This window comes from Neolamprologus multifasciatus, chromosome 7 (genome assembly GCF_963576455.1).
Source record: "Neolamprologus multifasciatus chromosome 7, fNeoMul1.2, whole genome shotgun sequence".
Classification (NCBI taxonomy): Eukaryota; Metazoa; Chordata; class Actinopteri; order Cichliformes; family Cichlidae; genus Neolamprologus; species Neolamprologus multifasciatus.
The window spans coordinates 33,447,210-33,461,022 of NC_140445.1; the positions used below are offsets into that span (position 1 = coordinate 33,447,210).

General features: G+C 39.9%; 2 protein-coding genes across 3 annotated transcripts in view; one reads left to right on the plus strand and one right to left on the minus strand.

Moving 5' to 3' along the window:
- niban2a (niban apoptosis regulator 2a) overlaps window positions 1–4,034 on the minus strand; it is a 29,957-nt gene extending 25,923 nt beyond the window's left edge. The window contains exon 1 of the mRNA XM_085166186.1: window positions 3,774–4,034. Within this exon, the coding sequence (XP_085022312.1) occupies window positions 3,774–3,828 (55 nt within the window). The 5' untranslated portion in view covers window positions 3,829–4,034. The remainder of the gene's footprint in view (window positions 1–3,773) is intronic.
- A 3,735-nt stretch (window positions 4,035–7,769) lies between these two features.
- The window catches only part of stxbp1a (syntaxin binding protein 1a), a 38,474-nt gene continuing 32,430 nt past the window's right edge, over window positions 7,770–13,813 (plus strand). For both annotated transcript variants that reach the window (XM_085164934.1, XM_085164935.1), the window contains exon 1: window positions 7,770–7,906. In XM_085164934.1, coding sequence (XP_085021060.1) covers window positions 7,870–7,906 — 37 coding nt within the window. In that variant the 5' untranslated portion in view covers window positions 7,770–7,869. The remainder of the gene's footprint in view (window positions 7,907–13,813) is intronic.

Genomic DNA, 13,813 nt, shown 5'->3' on the forward strand with positions numbered 1-13,813 from the left:
CCACCGTTCGCCTTGCTGAGCCAAAATCAGCAGACTAGGAAGCTGTAAATGAGCACTTAAGAAATTAAAACAAAGCCCACATCATAAAATACATACTCGGTTCTCTCATTCAAACTGTATAGCCATGTGCTATAGTTGTTACAACCCTCCTCCCAATCTTGTTTGCTATTTACTTTACATGTGACATCATGGAATGGAGTAAAAATGGAACTTTTGGTACTTTTTATACGCCATACTTAAGTATTTTCCAGTGTTTGCATGTTCTTTTAGAGGATTAAATGAAACAGGAAATGGCTAGGGTTAGCTTCAGACTCTGAGTTGGAAAGTAATTTATCACAAATACCTCCAACAAAAAAAGCACATATTTCAGCTTTCTTTTTTTTTTTTCTTGTATAAGAATTACAGGCTCTCTATCAGTGCTTCCTATGCTTACTTAAAATCTTAAGCCCATAACCCAGATTCATGACCTTGATGTAAACCTTTGTTTCATTCCTTCAATTCTTTAAGTGCATTTGTAATGAATAACAAATAACAGTAGCCAAGAGCATGGAGGAACTGATGGCAAAAGGACACTGCAGACAAAAAGGCATTGTTCAGTAGATGTACACTGAAGTGGGCTTAAGATTAGCAAAGGACAGCAGGGCCCACAATCTTTCCAAGTAGGAAAACCGAAGAACAGCAAAGGAAAAGCAGTTTGCAGTGACAAATTCTTTCAGGCAATAAGTAATGAAACTCTGCAGCCAACTTGAAATGCATTCATGCACTTCTTTGCAGCTATTTTGGAGCATTATCTAAATTGACTTAAATTTTCAGGCTCACTGGGGCATAAGAGCTGTGTGTATACAACGACCCTTAAAACATGATTTAAGAAGGCTTAAAAGGTTTGCTGACTTTGTTCCAAAATAAGATTTATGACGTTCTCCTCTGCTATTATCCCCAAGGTTTGAGCTCAGGATTCTTTGAATACCATGGCTCTCTTAGAATAATTACAATTTCCTAAGGCAAATATAATATTTGTGGAATAAATGTATGATTAATAAAGATGAGTTGGATATGAATTCTGTCGGTGCTTAAAAGCCAAATTATGCATTTTTTACAGGAGTGGATTTACAGTTTTGTTGTGAAGGGAGAGAAAGAAAACAATCATCATCAGTCACTAACAATCATCACCATTTATCATTAATCAGTCGTCATTGTCAGTGTCGTCATCAATTACCAACCCTCATTATTATCAATCATTGCCAGCAGCTGATGATGATTGATAACAATCAGTCGTCATCAAGCACCAATCCTTATAATTATCAATCATTATCAGTCATTGTCATCATCAATCATCATCCACTGTTTAACATCAAAAGGCTTAGCCAGATAGGTGAGTAGATGAATAAAAATGGTAAAATACAAAGGCAGACATGTGCGTGAACATTATTTTCAACAGATTTATAAAACCGTGCTCACAAACAGTCTGAGGTGTGCCTGAGTTAGGCATGTTGTCCCTTTTTATAATTACCTGTTTTGCGTCATGTTGGCAAAAGTCATTTATGCATACACAAGTTGTTTCTATATCTATCTGAGGTCGGTGTCACTCACATGGCATAGTTCATGTTTTGTTGCTGAATTTAACTATTAGCTTCTTATCTTTTTTACTACAGTGTTAGTTCATTTTCTATTGATCTCTAATATAAATACATTTTGTTAAACTTTATTTTAAACTGATTTCTGGACAGTTTTTTTGTTCCCAGTAACAATGCTGTCATGCTAATGTTTAGCATCAAAGCTACCATCTTCATTTCATTTGTACCAAATTTCAGAGCAACACGTGCATCTCCTCAAAGGTGAACGCTGTGACGTTATCCAGAAAAGTCAGCTGATCACCAGAAACAGCTGGACTGGATTTGACTCAAATTCTTTGGCTGTTTTTATCTAAAACCTGCTGTGAAACGATTAATCTACTAACTTATTCTTTGAGGATGATCGCTTATATTTCAAGGGTTTGATAGTAGGCAGCACATATCTAGGCCAAGGTTTGAGTCTGTTGGTTATTTCTGCCTTCAGATGACCATAGATGGATGAACATGTGCGTCAGCAGGCAGTTATGATTTGCATGTGTGTCACACACATGGGGTTGCTGTGTGGGTCCTATAGGGGAGGAGATCATTTTATAAGGGTTTGCGTTAGCAGCGAGTGTTGAGTAGTTGCCTTTGTGGGAGTTAGACACAACAAGATTCCTGACTCAAAAACGCTGACTGGTCTTTACCCTGTCTCACACACAAACTTAAAAGGTGCAAACACATCGACAAGTGAGACCTGGATAAAAAGGAGTTTTCTTTTTTCTTTAAAGACATGCACAGGTGTTCACTTGTCTTCTGTTGACATGGGTGTTTTCACTGTGTTGATTTGTAGAAGATACTGGCAGGAACAACGCAGAGAGGGGTGTGTGTGAGAGTCAGACGGTTTCAGCTAATAAGCCTGTGACATGTTTCTACCTGCTTCACTTGTTATCTTCCCCTCTGACTAGTCTCTTTATATGGATATTTTTCTAAGTGGACTCATAAGCAGGAAATACTGCACTCGCGTACTTTAACAATGAAGGTCTGCATGTAGCTAAATGTCATATTTTCTACCCTCGCAGCTTTCCACAGTCATGTGAACCCTACATTTTATATTTTTAACATATATTTTATCATTAACAAGCGTTACATTATGACACATGATGATACCTGACTGAGCGCTTTTCAGGAATGAAGACCAGCACATGTGGCTAAGGGCTCCAAAAAGCCAGTAAGACCAGATTGCTTTGTTCCTAAGGTCAAGAACTTTCACATTGAACACCTTGCTTGTACTTTCTAAAGCCCAGTTTCTGCTCATTCTGAATTTCACACATCTTTGGATCAACTTTGAATCAGTATAAGACAGAAAACATGTATTTCTCTGGCCAGCACACAAAAGGCAAAAAAAAAAAAAAACCTCATATTTGAGAAGTTTGAATATTTATCCTTTTATATGTGAACTACCCATTTATTTTATTTTATTTTATTTTTTTACAACAGCCAGATTCTGACAGGGTGATTCTTCCCACTTTTTTTTTCTATTTCTGCTCACAAAAGGAAAATCCAACAAACACACTCGGTGCCTGAGCCTCTAGAGAATAATTCTGGGTTTCCTCATAGGAGTACTTCTGCCAGCGTATGCACACAAACAGGATTACAACCCTGAACTAAAGGGGCATCCCAGCTGAGGCTGAAATGACCCTGACACAAAGGTTTTAGGAAATGACAAGTCTGGAAGATTGAACTCCATGCATTAAAACAAAAAACACTAGTTTTTCCCAAATTCCTGAAGTGGTTTTGATCCTCGAACGCATCACCAAGCTACTTCTAGGACAGGGATCACGTTATATCCATTGAAGTATCTCAGTCTTTGTATTGTTCTTCTACTCGCATGACTTTAATAGACGCCCAGACCTGCTGCCCAGCTCACTCTGTGGAGCAATCTGAGACTTAAATAGTAGTCAGTCCATAACTTATACAAACATGCTGCAACATCGGAAACCTACTTATTATCTCTAAGAAACAGGGCTGCAGTGGAGTTGAGATTCATGAGAAGCCTTCAAGTAAAGCACACCTACAAGGCGGTGGCACAAAAGTAACCGTCTATACTTGATTTCTGCAGTTTAGATGATAAAAGTAATATAAATCGATTTTCTTAAAGGCAACAACGTGGTCAAAACTCTGTAATAAGGTTGTTATAACGCGCAACGGTACTCATCTTACCTGTAATCATCTCCCGCCTATCCTCATCCAGGTGAGAGGAAACCACGTCCCCCATGGTTACAGGAGAGCCTCTGATATCCTCTAAGTATCCTAACTCGGCAGGTTTTACTCCAGGGGAAAATTTCCAGCAGTCTCCGGGCAAACCCTCTGGGAATTTCTCTCACTTTCCCCCCCTTAGAGAGGAGCACTGTTCTGGCGTTGCTGTGTTGAGTGTGGGCGCCTTCAGCTTTTTCTAAAATAAACAGGAGGAGGAGGCGGTGGAGGAAGAGGAGGACGTGCTGGTGAACAGTGCTGCGTTTCACAGCAGCGGGACACACCCTCTGGGAGTCATCACCGGTCCAACGTGTTCAGTCGGCTGTGTTAAGGGTGTGGCCAGAACCAGGAGCTTAAGAGTATCACAGTGCGTACTGTACGTGAGAGTGTCTGTTTGTAGCAGCAAACTTAATAATGTTAAACTTGACAGATGTTAAAAATACAACCTTAGTGCGTTTATTAGTAAGTTCCTTTAAAATGTTTCTTTTAATGATTTCATGATATTTATATTGTGATTAAAAATCAGGAGAAATTAACTAAAGGAGTTTTGAAGTGCGCGCTTTGGGCTCAGCGTTGAAAGCGAGTCTATGGTTGGACCCAGTAGCATTTTGCCACACACAGATAAATGCTGCCCCCTTGTGGAAAACATATTTCTTTACTATAATTTTGAAGCAGGCCAGTATCCAAACCAGCTCTTCTAAACATGTTGAATATTTCAGTAAGTGAGTTGATCCTTAAAAAAACATCTAAAGTGCTAGATGTTAAATTGTTCACATTTATGCAATGATCTCTAATGCTGCTGAAACAGTCTATGAATTTATGGTTTCATCAGCAATGAAGGCTGAAAATTAAGCTCTGCAACTTCCATAGCTGAAAATAAAGTGAAGTAAAAGTGTCATAAAGGAGACTGCAATGCATCACATCTGCTTACTATAGTCAATAAACTGGACTAGGGATGCACCGATACCACTTTTTTGGAAACGAGTACGAGTACTTGCATTTCAGTACTCGCCGATACCGATACCGAGTACTTAATAAAAACATGATTTAAATTTACAGGTAACAGCTTTAGTCCTATAATTTAACAAAACAAAAAACAAGGGACTGGTTTGGAATTAAGAACATTTATTTAAAATGAAAAGCATGTTGTATGCAACATATTACAGAATAAATATTATGAAAAAAAATTTAAACAGTGACAGTGCAACTCAAGTATTGTTTTCAGTTTATTGTAAACTCTGCCGCTTTGGACAACACAAGGGGCATTAATAAACATCTTTGCTATTTAGTGTACAATATTTGAATAAACTAACAACATCCACCAACATAGAACTGTGGCAGTCAGTGCAACTGAGGTAGGTATTAACATAAAGTCTAAGATGACTCACTTAATGGAGAGAAAAAGTGAGTGGCAGGGTTTTGTTTTTTTTAAAGAAAAGTAGCTTTTCTGCATTATCAGCAGTCAGACTGTTTCTGTTTTCATCTATAATGTGTGACACTGAGCTAAAAAGCCTTTCCCTTTCCACACTGCTACATGGGGCTGAGAGGTATTTACTCGTCTGTTTCTCTGTTTAGACATCTCACTAGCACAGTCACAGCTGGGAAGACATCAGAGGCTAGTGCGTCGTAGCTGCTCACTTTTTTAGTTAGTTCCTCAAAGGGGGCGAGGGTGGCAACAGTCGTCTCCATAAGAGCCCATTGGTGAGCGGTGAGATAGTCAGGGAGTTCATGCTCAGACACCCCCAGCACTCGCTTTTGCTCAATGAGGGACTGGAGCATGTAATACTTGCTGTTCCAGCGCGTCTGTACGTCCTGCTGCAGTCTCTTTATTGGCTGGTTGAGCTGTCCCTGAATGTCCTTGAGGCGGGAGTAGGCTAAGGCGGAATTTTAAAATGCCCAACTATTTTCTGTCCCACTGCTATAGCATCAGCTATGCTCCTGTGCTAATAAGCATGGGTAAATAAGCGTGGGTAAACTCCTTGCACTCGTTGTCATGTTGGGATTTTAGTGCTTGATTAAATTACTTGTGTTAAATGCGCTACCTTTTGAGCCTCCTCTGGACAATTTCGCTGAGCACAATTTGCAGTCCGCCTTTGTTTTCGTGTCTTGCTCACTTTGAAATAGTTCCACACGGCTGACTTGTCTCGCCTGCCCTTCTCGCAGCTCTGAGCTGCAGCCGGGACCTGGGGGCGGGCACTCGGGGCCTGTGATTAACCCCTTACATGCCGCTCAAACATAGACAGGTCTCAGACCGTGGTATCGGTCCCCGGTATCGGGGACTTTTAACGAGTACGAGTACTTTAGAAAATGTGGTATCGAGGCCGATACCCAATATCGGTATCGGTGCATCCTTAAACCGGACCATTTGATCATACAGTTCCCATCAAAAGTTTAAGACCACTTAACAAATGGCAAACACTAATATTTGGCATGGTTGGATCTTCCAAATAGAGCTTTAAATGCAACAATAAGAAATGGGAGTGAGACACAACATTTTGTGAGCATGCATTTTACTAAAAACAATGCTTAAACTGAATGAACTATTTGTGCTGATTATGTCTTTTTGTAGGTTTTAATTGAATTATTAGGAACTTAGTGGATGTGCTGAGTGTTCCAGTACTTTTGATAAGTTTATGGTCCAGTTTTTCTTCAACTATTATGTTTATTAGTTCTAATAAAAAACCTGTCTGGTCTTCTTTGCATCTCACCTGTACAGTTTATGAATGCAGTTTGCCAAACAGCTGAGAACTTATGTCTGCTGTGGTCCCAATTGATTTTTTACAACTTTTATAGGCTACTCTGAGGGGAAAAGGAACAAAGAAACAAAAATACCTCATTTCTGAAACATTAATTTTAACTTGATGAATCAACATGAATGATTTAAGCGGAAAAAAGGCCTGCAACTCAAGGGGATGAACCAGTGTCTTCACATAACAGACAGCTTGGCAAAGAACCAATTTTAAACTGTATCTTTAGACACTTTGGTACTAGCGACCTGTTTTTGCTCTCAGGTTCTGACACAGGCGATAAGAGATACTTCTTGTCCTTCAGTTCATCCATTTACTGTTCACTGAAAGCTCATTAGACATGGTCAGAGTTGAAGGGCGGCTATTAAGAAGCCATTCCTAAAGAAGGGAAAAAGCTGAGTTGTGCATGAACTGCAAAGGAACTAGACTGAAAATTATGGAGTGATGAATCCAAATTTCAAACTGTTGGTTCAAATCATCGTTAGTATGTACGAGGCAGTCAACAAAGGTAAACAGTGAGTATCTACAGACATTGATTCTATCAGTCATGGATTGGCTTGGTACCTGTACCCCAATATTACTAAAGCAGTTTGGGATGATCTTGACAGAGAACGGGTCAAAAGGCAGCCAACATCCAAAGAAGACCTTTGAATCCCCTTCAAGAAGCCTGGAGAACTATTATTGAAGAGTAGTTAAGCAAGCTTTCTTTGAATATCTTTAAGAGTCTATGAAGAACAAAGTTGCAAGGTCATAGCAAATATTGACTTTCAAGCTTGTTAGAATTGTGTATACTGTGTTTTTGTCTTATACTATACTTCCATTTATGTTTGCACATTTCACTAAATCAGTGACACAAGACTTTTGCACATCACTGTCTTCCTGTATAAATGTAATGCTTCACTATATTACTATATATATAAAACTACGAATCTATTATTGTGCCATCTGCTTAAGGTTATATGCATTAAAACTTGTTTAAAAATGAAGGGTTACTTTATTTTCTTATCATGTATTTATTTCAGGTTCTGTGAAAAACAAGCGTATTTTTGCAGGAATCTTTAAATTCTATTTGGACAAATGAGCGGGTAAGGCTTAACAAATAAATGCCTCTAGTAGGAATTAGTTTGAGCTAATACACACACAGCTGTAGCCAAACGTCCGCACATCACCAGTGTGGATGATGCGGAAGGATACGCAGTGACGTTTCCAAGTGGAGGCTCCTCCGCAGCGGTGTGACACGATCAGAGAGGAGGAGGAGGAGGAGAGAGAGAGTAAGCAGAGGGTAATCAGTCGGTCCAGCACTCAGAGGCAGCATCATGGCACCTATCGGATTAAAGGCGGTGGTCGGCGAAAGTAAGACTTTTTTTTCCTCCTAATTTATGGTGCTCAGAATTTGTGCGGGATATGGTCTTGCTGCCCACGATTCAGCTGTGTGTATGCCAGAGAGCGAGTATATATTTAAAAAGAAAAGGGCCGGGGAGCGGGGGGACAGGATGCGGGTGGCTGCTAGTGCATCTGAGTGGTGACGATGATAACGGTGAAGGTGATGTTCCATTGTACCCCGATGTAAACCGCAGAGGTGTAGTGAGGAAGCACTGGATGCCCTGCGGAGGCTGCTCCGTCTCGTTGGTCTCCTGCGGCGCGGATGCGCAATTGCATTTCAAGCGACAGAGCGTAAAAAACGCTGTTGACAAGCGATGATTAGCCCACTAATAGAAGATGTTGGCATCCTCCTCCGGTGGGATGAGAAGCCACAGAGTAATGAAGCCCGTGTGCGCCCCTTTTAGCCACAATCTGCGTTTATTTAAGGACTAATCTGCCTCTGCCTGTGAGCTGCATCCCGATCTGTTTCTGCCTGAATATTGTGCCACAACATGCAGGATGCACGTACTGTTCACACGCTGGCGAGCTAATAATAGCCAACACAATGTAATGCGATGCTGTTTATTGCAAAATGAATGAAGATTAGCGGTCTCCATCCGTGGGATTCCCCGACTGCAGCAGTGCCTCACCCCATCCGATGGAGCATAATTCAGCTGCGTAAAACACCCTTTCTCAGCCGGAGAGCACCACCTATGCTCCGTTTCACGTTAATGGCGGAGTGCACCAGAGTCGAGAAAGTTGCCTTAAAACAGGCGCTGCGCAAGAAATTCCGCATTTTTACGGCTTTTAGTCATCGTGCCCTTTGAGTAGAGTCGGTGCGGCACCGGCAGTCTGTGTAACCCTGCATCATTAGGACACTGTTAACTCAAGGTTCAGTATCCGATTGTGTCATTTCGGCTCATTACATTTGGGCTGGTGCTCTAGCGGTAGGTGTGCGGTGATGAAACAGGCCTGACTATGGTGGAGGCGCAGGAGGTTCAACTGGGTGCAAGTGTTAGTGGTCGTCGAAAGGCTCAGGAACGAGTCTATAAAACCTGATAGAGATGGCTTAATGTGAAGCCATTTATCCAGTTCGTCCCTAAATTCTTACACCAAGCTGCTCATTCTCTCTCTCTCCTCTTTTTTTGTTACCGTGCCCTACCCCTGCTGCAGGATTTGCTTCATTTGGCGTCTGTTGTTCATAGTATTGATTCGGTGTCACATTTCACTAATACAAATCCACACAGATGCTCTGTACCAGGAGCTAATGTGTCACTTTCGTCACTTTCTGGTCATGACATTGCTGGAATCTGAAAATTCTTAAGCTACACCCAGCTGTGCTCTAAGGTATATTTGCCTCACTGGTGCTGCTGCAGAATTCTGGCTCCCACCCACCCCATCCCATTAAACACACACATAGATGCACAGGCGTCCATTCTTGGTCATCTCTCTCTCTCTCTCTCTCTCTACATACATATATATATATATATATATATATATATATATATATATATATATATATATTAGTATATTTTTCTGTTCTTTGACATGAAGTGAAAGGATTTGTGCATTGTCACAAAGAGGAGCCTCGATCATCAGTAATTTCACATCTACTTTGAATCCAAGAGTACAGTATTAAATTATAAAAAGTATTCTGAGCCTGATGCTGAATGTTTGCACTGTGGCTGAGGTCAGCCCAGACCTGCATTTTTGTAAGTTAGTCTACATTTTTTTAATACATAGCCAGAAGACTGAGTTTTGATAGAAATTATATCATCTGCACGTCCTACTACATTACACAATGCAGCTTCATATGCCAATTATCTGCGCGTGTTTTGCATTTTTTAATTATTTAAACACTGTAACTGGCTATTGCATAACCCAGTTTGTGAAAAGCTGAAGGCAGGCCGAGTGAATCATCTTTTTCCTGAGCAATGTAAACACTGCGTGCATGTTTCCCAGTAAAGACAAGGACGCAGCGAGGCAACACCTGCTCTACGTTTGGCTAAGGTGAAGCGAGGGCTGTGATTGGTGGAGGTGACGGTGTTGGGGCAGAGAGTGAAAGAGGGAGGGTGACACCATCGCGGGCTCTCCGTCGTTCTCTCTCTCTCTGCAGCAGTGGATGTAGCAGCCAGAATGAAGGGGGGAAGGGGGGGGGGGGATGGGCAGGAAGCTGAGCTTCACCCTCCCCGTTTCATGGCTGTATATGAGCATCAGTGCCAGAGAGCAGCAGAAGGAGAATAAGGCTGAGTGACGAGGACCTCATCAGTCAGCAGTGACCCGAGTCATTTAGAAAGAGATGAGCTGCTCAAACTGAAGGAACGCAGTGTTTAGAGCGAGGCGGTGTTCTGTATTTGAGCTATACACTTTATGGTGTTGTCTATGGGGTCAGATGCAGTAGGTTTTGAAGGTTTTCAAGGAAAACCTGCTGACCCTGACAAATAATGTTCTGCCTTTCATTCAGTCATTCAAGCAGATGCTAAAATGCTTCATAGCTGTACTTTATATGTTATTGTGTAATATGATAAATACTATAATATTTATCATATTATAATATACTGAGAAACCGACCTCGGAATCAATTTACATCACCAGACGACTGTTTAAATCCTTTAAATCCAGTTAATTTTGAAATATTTCTGTAACCATAGACAGCTTTACAATTATTTATTCACCTCTCATTACCTGCGCATTTGTGCTCAAAGTTGGCTTTTAAAGCATGTGGAGTGTTATTAAATCAGTGGTTTTCAAACTGCGGGGCTGGCCCCAGAGGTGGAGCACAGACAACCAGGTGAAAAATGAAAAGTGAAGTTGAATGATTTAGTTTGTTAGGGAAAGTGATCAAAAGTTTTAGAGCTAATACGTTAAACTTTACCTATACAGTGCCTTTTCTAGTATATGTCCCATTCACCCAGTTGCACACACAAATTCATACAGGTCTTTTTGTAACATTGTTAGGCATGCACACACACTCTGATGGATGGGAGCGATTTGGGGTCAGTATCTTGACTAGGAATATATTGACATGTGAACCGGAAAAGTCTTTCAAAAGCAAAATTAGACATTTTTTATTGTTTATAATGGATAAAATCTCCGGGATGTGTGATGTAAACTTCTTTTTCCTTCCATAAGACGTCAACTCTTCTAGACTCGCTTTGAAAAATCATGTGGAACACCTTTCAAGAAAACTGATGCCAAAGATTGGATATTTTTATAGAAACAAATACAAATAGATGGGTGTATAATCCACAATTCAGTCTGTGCTTGACTGTGGTGACATTGGTCATATGCATGCTTCTGTATCTGTTCTTGCTCACTATTGCATCTAATATGAAAAAGTGGGGTGGTACTCCTCAGCGAACTGAAGAGAGCAGCATTTTATGATGTTTATTTACAAGCCTCTGCTGCAAAGATTTCCTGCCTACATCTGAGCCTTTGATTTAAACACAGGACTTACAATGTCAGGACGCTTCAGCAATAACTGTACGTCTTGTTCAGATTGATTTTTGAAAAACTGTATTCAAATACTTAACTGGATATGAATAAAACAAGCTACAAAAAGATTACAAAGTTACAATTTTGGATTTAACTGGAATATTTTAACAGGTTCTTTGTCTGCAACTAGTTTTGCACACATTTTCTTAATTTGTGAATATGTGATATTTATCATGTGGCTGTCTCATTTTTTTTATTTTTTTTTTTAAAAAGGATTTAATAATAATAATTTGATAATTAATGAAACTTGCTACTTCAGTGTCTGTCTATTATGTCTGTGGTAACCACACAGTACACAGCTGTGGGTTTGTCCAAATGCATGGACATTTTCCCCCTTTATTTAATAGTGTATCTTACAGAATTCACATTAAATAAAAAGTAAAAACCATACGTGACTTAATTTTGACCACACTCCCTTTTAAAGTAGTCTTCTTGTCTGCCTTCAGACTGTTTTCAGGGCTGCTGCTGCTCTTATTAGATCATTTGAAGGATCTCCTCCAGTGTGTCACAATGGTGACCCTGCAGTTCTTTTTTTTAGCTATCAGGTTGTTTATTGTCAGAAGATATAAAATTGTGCTGCTTAGTGGTGTGACAACTCAAAATGGTTTTTGGTTTTTGATCAAAAAAATGTAGTTTTTGGTGAGATTTTATCAAGTAATTAGCAAGCCAGGCAATCATTTTTGATATACGTTTTGCCATTTTACTTGCTTTTACCACTCAAAACATTCACTTGTCACTTCTTCCGTCTGTTTGTGCTCACTGAAATGAAACGGTACTAGAATTTGGGTGCAAAATGGATACAAAAATGAGCCCTGATGTTGCCTTTTATTTTTTAAGACAAACTAAAAAGTAACTCTAGAGGCTGCGTGCTGTAGGGATGCACTGATGTATTATAATGCCAGGTTGACAATGCTGATGGCAGTGGCTGATGTTTATCAGTTGTGTCTCATCAATTTTGCGCCAGCTAAATGTTCAGAAATGGTGTGATGGAGAGCTAAAAGACTTCAAAGCAAAGCTAGGAAGTGTTTTGTCTCCAGCTCGAATATACTCACATCCCAAAATGTCAAACAGAGTCAGTTCACTCTTCCTTGGAAGTTTCTGGAAGCATGTTGTATTTACTCTTCTCTGTTTGGGGTAGTGTGAATAAAAGGAAGGAGGAAGGTGAAATAGAAAAGGACTTTTATGCACATATTTGCACACACGTGCCTTCTATTGACCTTGGAAGCATCACTGAGCCACAGCATCACACATACACGTCTGGATTCAGTCTGACGCAGTGCCTGCAGCCCCTGGGCCTCTGTAAAACACACACACACACACACACGCACTTCCAAACAAATGCACTCTGAAATGTCATGTCACTGCAGTAATAGAGCATGAAGAGCTGGCTGAAATAGAGCTGTGTAATGCAGGGTCACAGTGGCTCTTAATCTTAATGAATTCCCTTCTCTTTTGCTGAGGATGAGTGCTGTGTCAGAGCTGGCAGACATCCTCTACCTCCCACTCTTCTCGGCAGCACATGACCACGCTCTCAGTCCTTTTCTTACATGCATACACACACGTACAGTGGAGACATATTTAACACCACGTTACAGAAATATCTTCTTATGGAAGATCCCCACAGCACCAGAGCCTGGATGCTCTCCTCTTCCAGCGATGTAAACAAAAACAAGAAATATAGATGGCATGGCTTCATGATAATTTGTCAATTTGTTAAAATAACTGTAGGAGGATTAAAAAAAATTGTATGAAGTCACAAAATGGGTCAAGAGAGAAATCTCACAATTTCCCGGAGAAACAGACACATTTTAACTATGGCTGTTTGATCATGGCAAAAAAAAAAAAGTTAAAATATGTTAAACATTAAAATAGAGAAATCGTATTGTTTTATTCAAGCTGATTTTCCTAAACTTTAATTATGATTCAAATACAATAAGTTAATGTAAAGCAAATTAAACCTGCCACAGTCTTGTACTGACTGAACTTGGACTAAAGGAAAGGAAATGCAAAAAGAGAAAATTATTGCAAAACCGTTATTTCAACCACAGATTTATAGTAATAAAGGCTGATATAATATCCAATAATAGAAATGATGTTGCTGTATTAGGGATGAGACATCAGTTTCCTTTTTTTAGGAACAGAATAGAGGGGGAATATGATAAAAATACAAAAACAAGTATGTGTTCACATGTTGTATAACAAAATGATAATTTTAACATTGTAAGAGTAAGACATGATTAGCTTAGTCTAATAAAATCAGTATGAGATGTTCTCTTAGGGCTTGTCACGCTTTTTTTAAAAAAAAAAAAATATAGGATCGTGAAAACAAAGAGCGGCTGCTTTTTCTGCACTGGAAAAAAAGCTGGCTTAAGTAGGCCAGCACTGTGTGTTTGCACAAAAGCA